Source organism: Rhincodon typus, chromosome 15 (assembly GCF_021869965.1).
Source record: "Rhincodon typus isolate 14 chromosome 15, sRhiTyp1.1, whole genome shotgun sequence".
NCBI lineage: Eukaryota > Metazoa > Chordata > Chondrichthyes > Orectolobiformes > Rhincodontidae > Rhincodon > Rhincodon typus.
In genome coordinates, this window is record NC_063346.1 from 42,922,190 (window position 1) to 42,938,248 (window position 16,059).

General features: G+C 41.5%; 1 protein-coding gene across 1 annotated transcript in view; it reads left to right on the forward strand.

Annotated features, from left to right (window-relative positions):
• Nucleotides 1-7,909: 7,909 nt before the first annotated feature.
• mmp2 (matrix metallopeptidase 2) overlaps nt 7,910-16,059 on the forward strand; it is a 28,388-nt gene continuing 20,238 nt past the window's right edge. Inside the window, exons 1-3 of the mRNA XM_020521678.2 lie at nt 7,910-8,286; nt 9,276-9,502; nt 12,646-12,794. Coding sequence (XP_020377267.1) covers nt 8,134-8,286; nt 9,276-9,502; nt 12,646-12,794 — 529 coding nt within the window. The 5' untranslated portion in view covers nt 7,910-8,133. The remainder of the gene's footprint in view (nt 8,287-9,275; nt 9,503-12,645; nt 12,795-16,059) is intronic.

The window sequence follows — 16,059 nt, forward strand, 5'->3', positions numbered from 1 at the left end:
TCTTTAGCTGCTGCCTTGTTTCTTTTGTAATGACAAAGCTGCAGATGTCCCAAAATTCTCAGTTAACTGCTACTGTTCTTCCAACTTGATGTTCATCAGCTAGTTCATCTGAGTTTGAGATTGAGAGAGAGAATGTCTTCCAGTTCTTGTTCACAAATCCACTTTTCTCATCCATCCTTTACAAGCTGCTGATAAAGGTCCACTTGTATACTCTTATGTCTGCTCATTTTATTTGCAAACTCTGCAGGTAGCCTTTCATCTTTAAAGGTGATGTTATCATTGCAATTGTGAGTAAAGCAAGGTATGCAAAATTCTCGAAACTTCATTAAGTTTCAATGCCTCTGGCTGAAAATGGCAATTCTCAGGCAGTCCATTTCGCATCTTCTGTTGGGTTGCTTGGGTTGTTAAGTAATTATAGATGCCATTTAGGTCATAAGTGTCCATTTTAAAGCCATGTTAGTCCATGAAAATGTCAGGTACTAAAGTCAAATGATGAATAAAAATAGAAGTTGCTGAAAATGCTCAGCAGGCCTGGCAGCAACTGTGAAGAAAAAATCAAAGCTATTGTTTTGGGTCCGGTGACCCTTCCTCAGAACCAAAATGATGAATTTTGAGTATTGATAGTCCATTTTCACTATGATCATATCACAAAGTAAGCAAAAATAAAGTTGTAAAAGTGTCATTTTTACTTCAATTGTAACACTTCCATCATTGGATCAGAAGTTGTTAGTTCAAATCTGGCCAGATATTTGACCACGTAACATAGGACATGAAAGCAGCAGTAAATACAGACAAACATTTCCTTTACTTAGAATGATCAAACACTGGTATATTTAGAAAATATCTAAAGTAAGAGGATTCCCCACAGCTTTCACTGTATATGAAACATATTGTCGAGATATTGCTGGATCTGGTGAAATGTTGCTTCACCCTCATGCTCCACTGTGAAATAATTTTAGCCCGTAAGTTAATGGAAAAGAGAGGCATCTAGTCCATTGAAGGATGAGGGGAACATTTCATGTTTCATTTCCCACTGAGACTTTAAAAAATTATATTTAATCATCCTTTTCAAACATATTATGATTAAGTCCACAACAGGTGAAGCTTGAACCCAGAACTTCTTCTCCTGAGATAGGAACACTACCATCACACCATTAGACACCACATCAAGGGCAACCTAATGATCAAGAAATAAACAGGGTTAAGTATTGGCATGTCAGATATAGAAAGAGCCATAAAGAGAGGGAAAAAGAGACTGATTAAGAGATTTTTTAAAAAGACAAAAAGAAACCATAAGAAAGAAAATTAAACTTTCAATTTCAATAATCTCTAACAACAATTCTGTACTGACAAGACTAACTCCTCAGTTTAGGTTGTTCACTTTCTTAGCAAAGTCTCAATGTTTAAAAAAAATGTTTTTGCTGTTAGGTCCCACTCCTAAATTTCTAGACTTCATTTGGTAATCAATGTGCAAACACAGCAGTTTCGTGAAACTTGCAAGGAGATTCAGATCAAGCTGTGGTTCCTCTCTCTGGAGTGGACCATATCAATTCACAGCATTGTCTTGCTTATCAACAGGTATTGCACACTTTATACATTAATCATGGTGTATGTGTATTAATTTCACCATTACTTAGACAACAAAATTTGAGCCCATTAATGGCTTAAACATAGCAATGTCTGTAAAACACATAAAGGCCTATTTATTCTGATGGTCAGATAGTCACTGGAGCAGTACAGGCAGGAGTTGTAAATACATGCAAGCTCTTGTCTGGGCCCTGAGGAATCCAACATGCAGAAGATTCTGTGAGAATTGTTCAGGAAATTGACAATTCAAATGGACAATTCCCCTGTGTTTGAAACCTCAAAAAGAAACTATTAAAGACAGGGAATTTGGGGGATTCCTCTTCAGTTAAGAATCATAGAATCTCTACAGTGTGGAAGCAGTCCACTTTTCCACTTTTAATCCTGCCCAAACCTCCAATTCCTCCTTACTCCCTATGTCAATCTGCTCAAGAACCTCATAGTTTGTTTTAAATTCATCTGAAGGATGTGGGCGTCGCTGGTTGCCCAGCATTTCTTGTCCATCCCTAGTTGCCCTTGAGAAGGTGGTGGCGAGCTGCCTTCTTGAACCGTTGCAGTCCACCTGTTGTAGGTTGACCCACAATACCATTAGGGAGGGAATTCCCAGATTTTGATCCAGTGACCGTGAAGGATACATTTCCAAGTCAGGATGGTCAGTGGCCTGGAGGAGAACTTGAAGATGATGTTGTTGCCATGTATCTGGTGTCCTTGTCTTTCTAGATGGAAGTGGTCGTGGGTATGGAAGGTGCTGTCTGAGGATCTTTGGTGAATTTGTGCAGTGCATTTATGGATAGTACACACTGCTGCTACTTAAGTGTCGGTGGTGGAGAGAGTGGATATTTGTGGATGTAGTGCCAATCAAGCGGGCTGCTTTGTCCTGGATGGTGTCAAGTTTCTTAAGTGTTGTTGGAGCTGCATTCATTCAGGCAAGTGGGGAGTATTCCATCACACTCCTGACTTGTGCCTTGTAGATGATGGACAGGCTTTGATGAGTCATGAGGTAAGTTACTCACTGCAGTATTCCTAGCCTCTGACCTGCTCTTGTAGCCACAGTGTTTTTGCAGTGAATCCAGTTGAATTTCTGGTCAATGATGACCCCTAGGATGTTGATAGTGGGGTTTCAGTGATGGTAACACCATTGAATGTCAAGGGTCGGTGGTTAGATTGTCTCTTATTGGTGTTTAAATTGAATTGAATTAAATCATTTATTGTCACATGTATTCAATACAAAATACAGTGAAAAGTTTATACCAACGCCATGCATTGGCACCATTCTCAAAATAAAATCAAAATACAGAAAGGTAACTTAAAGAGAATCCAACTTTTCCTTCTCCATCGCTACAGTCCCACACTGGGCTTCACCAGCCCATGCCATGATGCTGCCAGAGTCCCACTTTAGGCTTCACCAGCCCATTCCATGCCACCACTAAAGACCCACTCCAGGCTTCACAGGCCAGCCAACTCTGTAGCCACGTTGCCTCTGAAGCCACCTTCCTACTGAAGAGCTCCCTTTATCAGGTAAATTTAAGCAAAAGCTACAAAGAAGCTGAGAAAAGTAGAGGAAAAAAGGAAAAGAGGACCAGCCTGGGTACAGGAGGCCAGACGTTGCCTACTCCACAGAAATAGCAGTTAATAAGACTGTGAACCCTGATAGAAGTTTATAAGAATGTGAATAGCAATGGATACAGTGGAAAGTATGAGGCTTTTTCCCAGGGTGGAGAGGTCAATTACTAGGGGATACTGGTTCAAGGTGCAAGGGGGGAAGTTTAAAAGAGATGTGCGAGGCACATTTTTCACACAAAGGGTGGTGAGTGCCTGGAATGTGCTGCCAGAAGAGGTGGTGGAAGCAGACACAATAGCAACATTCAAGAAGCACCTGGATAAATACATGAGTAGGAAGGGAATAGAGGGGTACTGATCCTGTAAGTGAAGACAGTTTTAGTATGGAAAGGCAAAATGTGTCGGCGCAGGCTTGGAGGGCCAAAGGGCCTGTTCCTGTGCTGTTGCGTTTTTTTGTTCTTTGTTCCGCCACCACCATCCTGGTTATGATCATCTTGTTGGTCCTAGCCTGGCATTTGTGTAGCATGAATGTCATTTGCCACTTCTCAGCCCAAGTCTGGACATTTTCCAGATTTTGTTGCATTTGAACATGGACTACTTCAGTATCTGAGGAGGCGCAAATGGTGCTGAGCATTGTGCAATCATCGGCGAACATCCCCACTTCTGACCTTATCATGGAGTGAAAATCATTGATAGAGCAGCTGAAGATGGCTGGGCCTAGGATATTACCAAGATGGACTCCTGCAGAGATGTCCTAGAGCTGGGATAGCTGACCTCCAACAAGTATGATCATCTTCCTTTTTTCCAAGTATGACTCCAACCACTGGAGAGTTTTCCCCAGATACCCATTGATTCCAGTTTTACTAGGGCTCCTTGATGCCACACTCAGTCCAATGTAGCCTTGATGTCAAGGGCTGTTATTCTCACCTCACCTCTGGAATTCAGCTCTTTTGTCCATGCTTGAACCAAAGCTGAGTGACCCTGGTGGAACCCAAACTGGGCGTCACTGAGCAGGTTATTGCTGAGCAGATGCTGCTTGATAGTACTGTTGTTGACACTTTCCATCAGTATATCGATGATCAAGAGTACACTGATGGGGTGGTAATTGGCCGGGTTGGATTTGTCTTGCTTTTTACGTACAGGATATACCTGAGAAATTTTCCACATTGTCAGGTAGATGCCAATATTGTAGCTGTACTGGAACAGCTTGGCTAGGGGAGCAGCAAATTCGGGAGCACAAGCCTTCAGTACTATTGCTGGATGTCGTCAGGGCCTGTAGCCTCTACAGTATCAATTGTCTCCAATCGTTTCTTGATATCACATGGAATGAATCAAATTGGCTGAAGACTGGTACCTGTAATGCTGGGGACCACTGGAAGAGGACGACTTGGATCATCCAGTCGACACTTCTGGCTGAAGATTGCTGCGAATGCTTCAGCCTTATCTTTTGCACTGATGTGCTGGGCTCTTCCATCATTGAGGATGGGGATATTTGTGGAGCCTCCTCCTCCAGTGAGTTGTTTAATTGTCCACCACCATTCATGACTGGATGTGGCAGGACTGCAGAGCTTAGATCTGATCTGTTGGTTGTAGAATTGCTCAGCTCTGTCTGTCACTTGCTGCTTATGCTGTTTGACATGCAAGTACAACATAGAGTGGAGCTGGAGGAACACAACAGGCCAGGTAGTATCAGAGTAGCAGGAAAGTTGATATTTTGGGTCGGGACACTTCTTCATAAATATCTGAACCTGAAACGCCAACTTTCCTATTCCTCTGATGCTGCGTGACCTGCTGTGTTCCTCCAGATCCACACAGTGTTGTCTCTGACTCCAGCATCTACAGTTCTTGCTATCTCCTTAACATGCAAATAGTCCTGTTTGGTGACTTCACGAGGTTGGCTCCTCATCTTCAGGTATGCCTGGTGCTGGTCTTGGCATGCCCTCCTGTGCTCTCCATTGAACTAGGGTTGATCCCCTGACTTGATGGTAATGGTTGAATGGATGGGAGTATGCGAGCCATAAGGTTGCAGATTGTGCTGAAGTACAATTCTGCTGCTGTTGTGGCCCTCAGCACCTCACAGTGTCTCTTCCTGAATTCTGTATCTACATTCTCCTTCCCCTGAGTGAAGACAGATGTGAAGTGGTTGTTTAATACCCTACCAGTGTCTAAAATCCCATGCACTTATTGTCCCTTTGGTCCCTAATGGGTCCTACACTTTCCCTGATTATCATATTCCACTTGATATGCTGTACAATATCTTGAGATTCTCCTTCATCTTGTCCACCCATGCTTTGTGATGACCCCCCTTTGCTCTCATAATTCTTTAATTTCCCCTCTGCACTTTCTATACTCTACTAAGGCCTCCATTTGTATCTGTTAAAAGCCCCTCTTTTCCTTCTTTTCGAGTCCTAATTTTCCAAGGGTTTGGTGGGCTTATTACACCTACATTTCATCCTAAAGGGAACATGTTGCACTTGCACTCTCCCCAGTTCCTTTTTGAACTTCCCCCTACCCCACCTCCCATTCTGTAGATTTACCAAGAAGGGCCTATTCACGGTCTACTGTTGCCAGGTTCTGCCTTACTTTAATAAAATCTGTCTTCCCCAATCCATATCTCTGTTTGCAGACCAACATGTTCCTTTCCCATAACAAACTCATAATATTCTATATTGTGGTTCGCTAACACTAAAATGCTCCCCCATTGTCACATTAAACATCTTCATTTCCCAGAATGAGGTCCAGTACTGCATCATCCCTGTTGGACCTTCTTGATACTAAAAGCTCTCCTGAATACATTGAATATAATAGAGGAGCAGAATACACCAAACACACTGACCCCTGTAAACCCTTTACATGATGACTATCCCAATTAATACTTGGGTATTTGAAATCTTCTAATCATCTTTTTACATACCTCAGTGAATTGTCTACATACCTGCACCTCATAGCCTGTTATGAAAGTCCTAAAGGTCCTACAAACACAATTTGGATGAATGCCCTCTTTCCATAGTGTATCATTTAGGGGGAGGTGATGGCCTAGTGGTATTATTGCTGGACTGTTAATCCAGAGACCCAGGTAATGTTCTGGGGACCTGGGTTCAAATCCTGCCATAGCACATGGTGGAATGTGAATTCATTCAATAAATATCTGGATTTAAAAATCTAATGATGACCATGAATCCATTGTTGATTGTCAGGAAAAACCCATCTGGTTCACTAATGCCCTTTAGGGAAGGAAACTGCTATCCTTACCTGGTCTGGCTGACATGTGACTCCAGACCCACAGCAATGTGGTTGACTCTTAACTGCCCTCTGGGCAATTAGGGATGGGCAATAAATGCTGCCTAGCCAGCAATGCTCTCATCCCATGAATGAATAAAGAAGAAAAAAAAATAAATTCCCGGATTGTATGAGATAACACAGTGTGGAGCTGGATGAGCACAGCCGGTCACGCAGCATCAGAGGAGCGGGAAAGCTGACGTTTCGGGTCGGGATCCTTCTTCAGAAATTTTTCTGAAACATTTCTGAAGAAGAGTCCTGACCCAAACGTCATCTTTCCTGCTCCTCTGATGCTGCCTGGCCCGCAGTGTTCCTCCAGCTCCATACTGTGTTATCCAGGATTGTATGGTTGTCTTTACTTGAACATGTAAAGATTAAGCAAGCAGTTGGAAGAGAGTGGGGTTCTACGTGCGACTCTCTTTAAAGATCCTGTCAATGTACAAAGAATCACCTGAACTAGTTGCGCGACAGTCCACATTAATGCCAAGTCTCAGCACTTTACATCTGCCTCAGCTGCCAATAGGTGCTGTCACTTCTAGGTAAACTGTGCAAAATGCTCGAAGTTTGTAACACAACGACCTCGAATACACAGCAAATGTAGTATACTTTCAAGGAACAGCAGTTGAAAATGATGTGTGAGGATTGCAGCCCCGTCCCTATGTTGTAGCTAGTGGCCTCGTCCAGTCCCTCCCATGGGCTGTGTTGGAGCTATATGGCTAGCGGGCGATCCACTGCAGTTAACATCTGGCTGCAGAAGTACGCAAAAAGATGTCTTGTCTGGCGCACAAAAAACACTCAAAGACTATCTGGCGCCTCCAGGCTTGTGATTGTTCCAGTCATGCAACAAATTTACAACACGCCCTTCAAATTAAAAATTGGCAAGTTTTTTTCTTTATCGCTGCACTCTAGATTCTTAAAAGGGGTGGGTTAAAAAGTGCGAATCGTTTTAACAGGATTTTAACATATCCTTCATGTTTATGTTGTGAGTATCAACACAATTAAGGGGCCAATACTATCCGTGCCTAGAATTACTTATTAATCATTATGTGTGGACTGAACGGTCAGAACATGCAGCTTTATTTCTGCAATTCTTCGCTTGAAAGATACATTTATACAGCGTCTTTCTCCATAACTGGATCTCCAAAAGTGCAAATGAAATGCAGTCACTGTAAGGAAGAGATATGGTCTCAAGAGAAGAAAAATATCAATGGGGTCAAAATGCTGTGCCCTTTTGCAACCGATAGAATTCTAACGTCTGAATTGTGAAATGAACTCAAAACCAATGCAGTTTGTTTCACGTGTACTGTTTTTTGGAAATATAATGGGAACATTGTTGCTTTCTGACAATCTTGGTATGGTGCATTTACCCAATGATCTTGCCTTTCAAAAACAAATTCGTTCATTTTCGGAACAGTCTTCTTTCCAAATATAAACTTGTGGCAGCTCCAGTTGCCAGAGAATGCATTTCCTTCGGTGGATTTTTTTTCAACTTCCGCCAGTCCTCTGCTCCAGCAGTTCGGTCGCGACTGCGCATCTGGAAGTACAAAGGATTTGAGTCGACAGGGATTTAGCTAAGAGCGGTACATAGTTGCCTGAGACTGATACCTGTACTGGCAAAGCAGAGAAACACTGCATAATGTTTGTGCAGTGAAGGATATCACGGCAGCGGTATTTCTTTTTGATAAATAGGTGCTTTCCCACTGGAAGAAAATGACCATGAAAACAAGCGGCAACTTTTATCGCTTAGTCTTAAAAGTAACCTTGCTCCAGATCATCTGGGTCCAGCAGACTTTAGCGGCACCGACTGGCATAATCAAGTTTCCAGGTGATAACAGCACGAAGACAGACAAGGAAATAGCCACTGTAAGTGTGGGGAGACGTTAACTTTCTAACGCCCGGCTGCCTTGCAAATGGCGTTTTATGTTGTGGTCATTTTCTGTAGCTTTCACAACAGCTGTTCAAACGAAGGAGGCGATTATTTTTCCCCCCTCAGTGGCTCCAGGGCATCAAAGTTTCTTAAAAGTCTAGAAGAGAGAACGCAACGGGGCTTGATAACATCTGTTCGTTTTGGCAAGGCAGGGACCTTGCATGTAGACAAAACAAAACAATTATAGATAAGTGGAACCTCACATTGTTTATGTAAGAGCTATCTAATAGCTTAGTGATAGGATTAATCTTATTTCAATAAATACACGGGGAGGGCAAAAGTAAAAAATGATTTTATGAAATTAGTCACAAAGCAAGTAGAACAAATGTTATCTTTCCATATGTTTATTGTGTTCGTACATATGTTACAAAACATTTAATACGTGCCAAATTAACAATGTACTTTGGATGCTAACTTATTGCCATAAATTAATAAGCATCCATACAAGATCCTGAAAGTTTGTGGGTATTCTAACGGTGTCTATGCTGAGAAAATTATGGCATAAATCCAACTGCCTCTAGGATTACAGAAACACATGACAGATTTCTGCAGACTATTAACCAATGAAAGTTGGCTTTTGGAGTATCAAGTTATGAATACACTTGAAAACATTAACTTCAAGCACACTACAATTTTCAAGAAGTTAACACAAGAAAATCAGGATGTCTGTTTGACTTATCGAGTCCTTATTACACAAAATTAGTGCAAAATGAAATCTGCAATGTAAATGAGACTTATAATACATTTAATGTGGTCAGCCCTCAACTTTTGAATCCATTCACTGAGTTTCTTAAATACGCCAGCAAAGTTTGCTACAAGTTCAACAAACACAGAATCAGAGCATTTTCAACTAACTTATTAATGTCTGTCTCAAAATCTTTAATATTTTACCCATACAAACATATTTCTTTATGTTGTATATTAGTTATATTTGAATAAATTCTATGGCTGCCCAAAAGAAAGGTGTGATCTTGTGGTGCTGTCAGACACACTGAAGAAGATGCAGAAATTTTTTGGATTGCCACAAACTGGAGAACTGGACAGTGAGACAGTAAGTGTGATGAAGAAACCGCGGTGCGGAGTTCCTGACGTGGCCAATTACAACTTCTTCCCACAGATGCCCAAATGGGAGAATAAGCAAATAACTTATAGGTAGGTGTGTATAAACATGTGGAGTTTTCTTCAGTGTGTCTTTTAATCACTTATGTAACTGATTGGTAAGGCGGTTTCATTGGGATTGTTTCAATATTTAAAGTTTTCGAGAAGATTTGTAGCTCAGTTGAGGTTGTAGACATGCTTGCCGAGCCGGTGGGTTTGGTTGCAAACGTTTTGTCACCCTGCTTGGTAACATCTTCAATGTGCCTCCAGTGAATGCAAAAACAACGGGGAACTCCAGACTAGCATATGTAGAAAGACCACACATACGGACCAAATACTCAATTACACTAGCAACCACCCCAGTGCCCACAAACAGAGCTGCATCAGGACACTATTTAAATGAGCCACAACACATTGCAACAGCCCAGAACTATGCAAAGCAGAACAGGAACACATATACGGAGTCTTCAAAAGGAATGGACTCTCGAAAAGTATAATCCACCGTTACCTCCGAGTCAGACCACAACAGGAAGACACAACACGACCAGAATCACTAATCACCCTACCATACATCAAGGACATTTCAAAGATGACCACAAGACTACTCAGACCCCTAGGTATCAGGGCAGCCCACAAACCAACAACTCCCTGCGACAGCTACTGACAAATCTAAATAATCCTATACCCAAAACCAGTGTAATATACGAAATACCATGCAAAGACTGTGAGAAACACCACCTGGTCAAACTGGAAGAAAACTGACAATATGGATACATGAACACCAACTAGCCACCAAGAGACACGACCAGTTCTCACTTGTCTCGCTACTCACAGACAATAAGGGACACAAAGTCAACTGAGACAACACATCCATAATAGCATAAGCCAAACAGAGACACACCAAGGAATTCCTGGAGGCCTGGTATTCCAACTGGAACTCCATCAACAAACACATTGGATTAGACCCAGTGTACAAACCACTGAGAAACAGAACCAGAAGTGGTACTAAACACCCCAACAAACTGAGGCAAATAAATAACAATTGGGACAGAACACCAATGCTTCACCGGAGGCGCATTGACGATGTTACCTAGCAGGGTGATGAAACATTTGCAACCAAACCCACCGGCTTGGCGAGCATGTCTAAAACCTCATTGTTTCAATATGCTGTAGGGAAACAAAAATAGTTTCTGATTGTTGTATTACTCCATGTTATTTCAAAATTGTTTCTATGAAGGAAAGGTATTAATTGTTTAATGGGTTGTTTCATTAAACGCATCATGAAAATTATAATAGAAAGCAATAATAGCATATTTAAAGCAGGATTTGGTGAAACGTGATCTGGATTTAGTCCTGAAATAAGAACGAGAACAATTTTCGGTAAATATCTTGAGTAAACAAATACTTTTTAGACTATGAAAAATGTTCATTTGAAATTTTGCTGAAATATAAGATTTATCCAGAGCCTATATTAGGACTAAATAGAATCATAGAATCCCTACAGTGTGGAAGCAAGCCATTCGGCCCATCTAGGTCACACTGACCCTCCAAAGAGCATCCCACTCAGACCCACCCTATCCCTATAACCCTACACTTCCCATGGCTAATCCACCTCATCTGCTCATCCCTGGACGCTACGGACAATTTAACCTTGGCAATCCACCTAACCTGCACATCTTTTGGACTGTGGGACGAAACCGGAGCACCCGGAGGAAACCCACGCAGACACGGGGAGAATGTGCAAGCTCCACACAATTGGTCATCCAGGGGTGGAATTGAACCCGGGTTCTTGGCACTGTGAGGCAGCAGCGCTAACCACTGAGCCACCATGACCATTCAAGCTCGAAGAGAAATGATCAGACACATTTCAAGTGAAAAGAGGAGTACGATAAGTTTGTGTACTATCACCAAAATTATTCACTATACACAGTGAACAAATATACTTCTATCAAAGGGTCATGAATCTGTTGAATTCACTACCCTGGAGTAGAGTGAATGACAGAGCACTGAATAAATTCAAAGACGGGATAGATAGATAGACTTTTAATTAGTAAAGGGTCATAGAGAGCGGGCAGAAAAATGAAGTTGAGGCCGAGATAAGATCAGCCGTGATCATGTTAAATGGCAGAACAGGCTTCGGGGCCTGAATTGCCTACTTCTGCTCCTAGTTGTTAAATAATTAGCGGGTTAGATTTACTTCCTTGGATGATGAATTGGGCAAGAATATAACAGACTGTGGTACGCTGATGACACACCACTTCTTGCAGAATCAGAAGAGATCCTACAAAATCTTGAAGCTTAGTCTGTGGATTGTGTACGACCACCCAGAAAGCAAAAAAAAAGTGTTACTTCGATGGAATACAAATGTACTAGAGTGAAGAATGAAGTTGATGGTGTCACACTGGAATAAGTAGATACTTATCTGTATTTATCAAATGATAACAGCATATAGCAGATGTGATGCCCAAGTTAGGGTGACAACAGAGGTAATTTTATAAAGTGAAGGTTTTGTTCTCAACATGAAAACTCTTGTTTTAACAAGAAAGGAACTCTCAAAACTCTCCTATATGCCTAAGAAAGCTGGACAGCACATAATGATCTGTGGAAGAAAATAGAATCCTTTTGAAATGTGAATGCTGAGAACATAAGCTAAAAATTGGATAGACAGATCATAAGACAAATGAAAAGGTACTTGAAATTTAAAGAGCTGTGAGACTCTTAAAAAGTGACATTCAGAAAATAAAATGTCACTCTTTCATCTATTTGGTCAAGCTGAAAAGCTACAGGAATTGCCTTAGAGGGCAAAATGGAGGGCAGCAGTTGGAGAGGTCACCCTGGGGTATTTCAGTGATTGGGTGTCACAGAGCAGTTACAGAGAAGCAACAGTAGATTTGTGAGGATGGTGCAAGACAGACGAACATGATGGACCACAACATGAGCTCTCCTGGCAGGAGTAGCCAAGAGCAGAAGCAGCAAGGTACAAATCAATGAACTTATGAAGAGTATTTACCATTACCAGTTAAGGAAAAAAAAGACTTGCAGTCAACAATGTGCCGAAAAGGATTTGTTTTTGCTTAAAATAGATCATTGTATCACTGTAAGTTTTAATGGGAGTTATGAGAAGGATTTCTGTCATTGCTGCCTTACATTACAGATTAGGCATGTCAAGCTGAGTTTCTGCTGCTTATTGCTTACAGGATTTTGGGATACACTTACGATCTGGACTCTGAGACAGTGGATGATGCTTTTGCTCGGGCCTTTCAGGTATGGGCTGACGTCACACCACTGTCATTTTCAAGGGTCTTCGATGGAGAGGCGGACATCATGATCAACTTTGGCCGTTGGGGTAATAATTAATTTTCTTGGAACCTAACGTAGATGTTGGATTATAAATGTTCAACATGGCTTTTGTCGGTGATGTCTAAGTGGGAGTTTTATGTGGTGCTTCCATATAAGAACACTTAATCCAAGTATTTGTCAAACACTTTGTATTAAGCAGATGTTTTGGACCCAAACTTCTAAGAGCATAAACCTTGCATGACCATGGAATTGTGACTGCCAACATCCACCAGCACTGCAGTTTTCAGTATCAGGAGGAGAGGATCTACACTGTATGGGTGCAAATGCTATTCTGGGTACATCTGTACCACCAGCTTGTCACATGTATTTGAAAGTTTTAGTTTCTGCTTGCCATTGGCAAATGCTGTTCAGATCCTACTTCAGTCAAGTACAAAAATAAAATTCTGGAGTTGCTGGAAATCTGAAATAAAAACAGGAAATGCTGAAATGTGCAGCAGGTGAGGCAGCAGTTGTGGAGAGAGAAAGAGAGTTAATTTTCAGGTCAGTGCCCTTTGATTGGAAGGTCACCGACATGACACCTTCATTCTTTTGTCAAGCCAAATTTTCCTTGGTCCCCACATTAAGGATGTGGATAAGGACATTAATCATTTTTTTAGATGTATTCTGTGTGGACGGCTGTGTGTGTGTTTTTGGGGAGAGAGGTGGTAGTGTGCACAGAGAAGGCGACAACGCTACTAGCCTGGATTCCAGAGGTGGAAGTCAATATGCCTGACCTTCCTATGGGCTTTCACTGATACACTAAGTAGTACTATATCTTCAGGAGTAAACACTTCTTCAACATCATTTCCTTTATATGGGGCTGATGGAGGTATTGTCCAATATAAGGCAATAAGGAAATGCCCAAAATTATTTGCATCCCAGTCTATGCCAGTTATTTAGGGATCTCTCAGTTGCCATGTTGAATTATGGTGGTAGACTAGGGGAGGCACAAGGAATTTCAGCTCCTTCATATTTATCTATGGAACCATAGAAAAATTACAACACAGACTCCACTCTACACTGGCTGAATAAACTAGCTGCTGATTGTAATTCCATTTGTAATTGCTTGTCCTTCAGGCCATCAGATTCAAATGATTTCCTGTTATGGAATCTGTACCAAAATTCCAAATATTCTTTCATTCAGTTTATTTAATTTGCTTGGACTTCTTTTCCCCAACAATTTGGTTCCTTTGTGTCATGCAGCGTTATTGAACCAGAAACAGCAAATGCCTCTTCCCAGTTCTGCCAGTAACTGGTCCACTAGGAGGTGACTTGTTCATTTGTTTAATTTTGTTTTGTAACAAAGTGCTTAAACAATGCTAAACACTTCTGCCAAAGGCATGGCCAAGACTGCTAACTTGATTTGCAGTTATCAAGTTTACAGCCAATCCATTGACACTAGTCGATTCTTGAAAGTGGCGCGATGGCCCATTGGATAGCACTGCTGCCTCACTTCACCAGGGACCAGGGTTTGATTCCACCCTCAGGTGTCTGTCTGTGTGGAGTTTGCACATTCTACCCATGTCTGCATGGGTTTCCTCCCACAGTCCTAAAATGTGTAGCTTAGGTGGATTGGCCATACTAAATTGCCCATAGTGTCTGGGAATGTGCAGGTTAGGTAATTAGCCATGGGAAATGCAGGGTTACAAGGATAGGCTAGGGGGTAGGTCTGGTTGGGGATACTCCTCAGAGGGCCAGTGTGGACTCTGAACCAAATGGCCTGCTTCCACACGTAGAGATTCTATGATTCATCTTGAATAATTATCATAACACCTTTCAAAATCTTTTGCATGCAGATATTTTGTATTATTGTTCTTATTTCAAGCATGAATAATTTTGAGGACAGTCTTAATCTCAGGTCATTTTTATAAGAAAAGAAAATGCATGTATGAATGTAAGAAAATGATGAGCAACAGAAATTCATCCAGCTTGATCCCCATAGTTGATCTGCTATGCAGATTTTAAAAGAGACTTTGTACCCATCTGAACTGGTGTAATTTCCTAGAAGAGGCAAGAAATCCAAATGAAAGACCAAGCCAGTTCAGGAAAAAGCATTGAAAATTCCTTTCTTGCTCCTTTAGTCCATCAGAACTAGGACAGGAGATCATATTGACCATGATTGATGTTATAGGGCATCCATACCTTGTACAAAGCGATGTCCACGCCAGCCAGCAAGTCCATTCTTTTATGAAGGGTTACAGCAAATCATTGCATGCTAACATGAAGCAAAATACTGTGGGTGATGGAAATTTTAAATAAAAACATGGCTCCTCTTACCTCGATTTTGTTCCTGCCCCCTCCACCCCTACTTAGGTCTGTTCTTTTCTTGATTTTTGCTTTCAGCAGACCTGACCTATATTCTCTCTATTAACACCTACTAGTAGCACCTGCTCTGGACCTCTCCTTCTCTGCATTCATTATCACTCCCTTTGCCTTTTGTTCTGTGACACCTGAACTTTCCAGTCTCCCTTATCCTCTAACCTTCCTCTGGTCTTTCAATCTGTTACACTTGTGCCTGCCCATCTTTTTCTACACACAAAACCCATCCTTTTCCACTCTCTCTTCAGTTCTGAGGAAGAGACAGAAAGAACTTGAAATGTTAACTCTGTTTCTTTCTCTACAGATACTGCCAGAACTGCTGAGTTTCTCCAACACTCTCTGTTTGTATGAGCTGGCATTGATTCACTATTTTTCTGGAAAAGGAAGGCTGACTAACATCTAACCTAGCTTTGTACTTATGCAAACTGTAACTGGCCTTCCTACCTAACCAATTAAAAACAATGACCCATGGAAACTCCAACTATTCCTCACATTATTTTATAAACATCGATCAAATCATCTCTGTGTCTAAAATGTTCTCAAGCAAAGCTTATCTAGCCTAGTCAACTCTTTTAAACTGGGAATTAATCTGTCACTTCCTTTGCACGTTTTCCAAAACTGCAACATTTCTCATCATGTGAAGAGGTCAAAATGGGGCACTGTCTTCTAAGACTCTAACAAGGTCGTACAGAAGAACAAAATTGTATGCTTTGCTGCAAATTGTCCCATGATTACAACCTAGAACCTTGTTTGCTTCAGCTGTAGTTTCACAACACTGATCATGAACCTTTCAAAAGTGAGTACAATATCTCGCTTTTTCATTTACCATTGGCTGGAATATCGTTTCCTGTAGCAAAGCTTCTCATATGCATATCAGAGATAACAAGGTGTAGAGCTGGATGAACACAGCAGGCCAAGCAGCATCAGAGGAGCAGGAAGGCTGACGTTTCGGG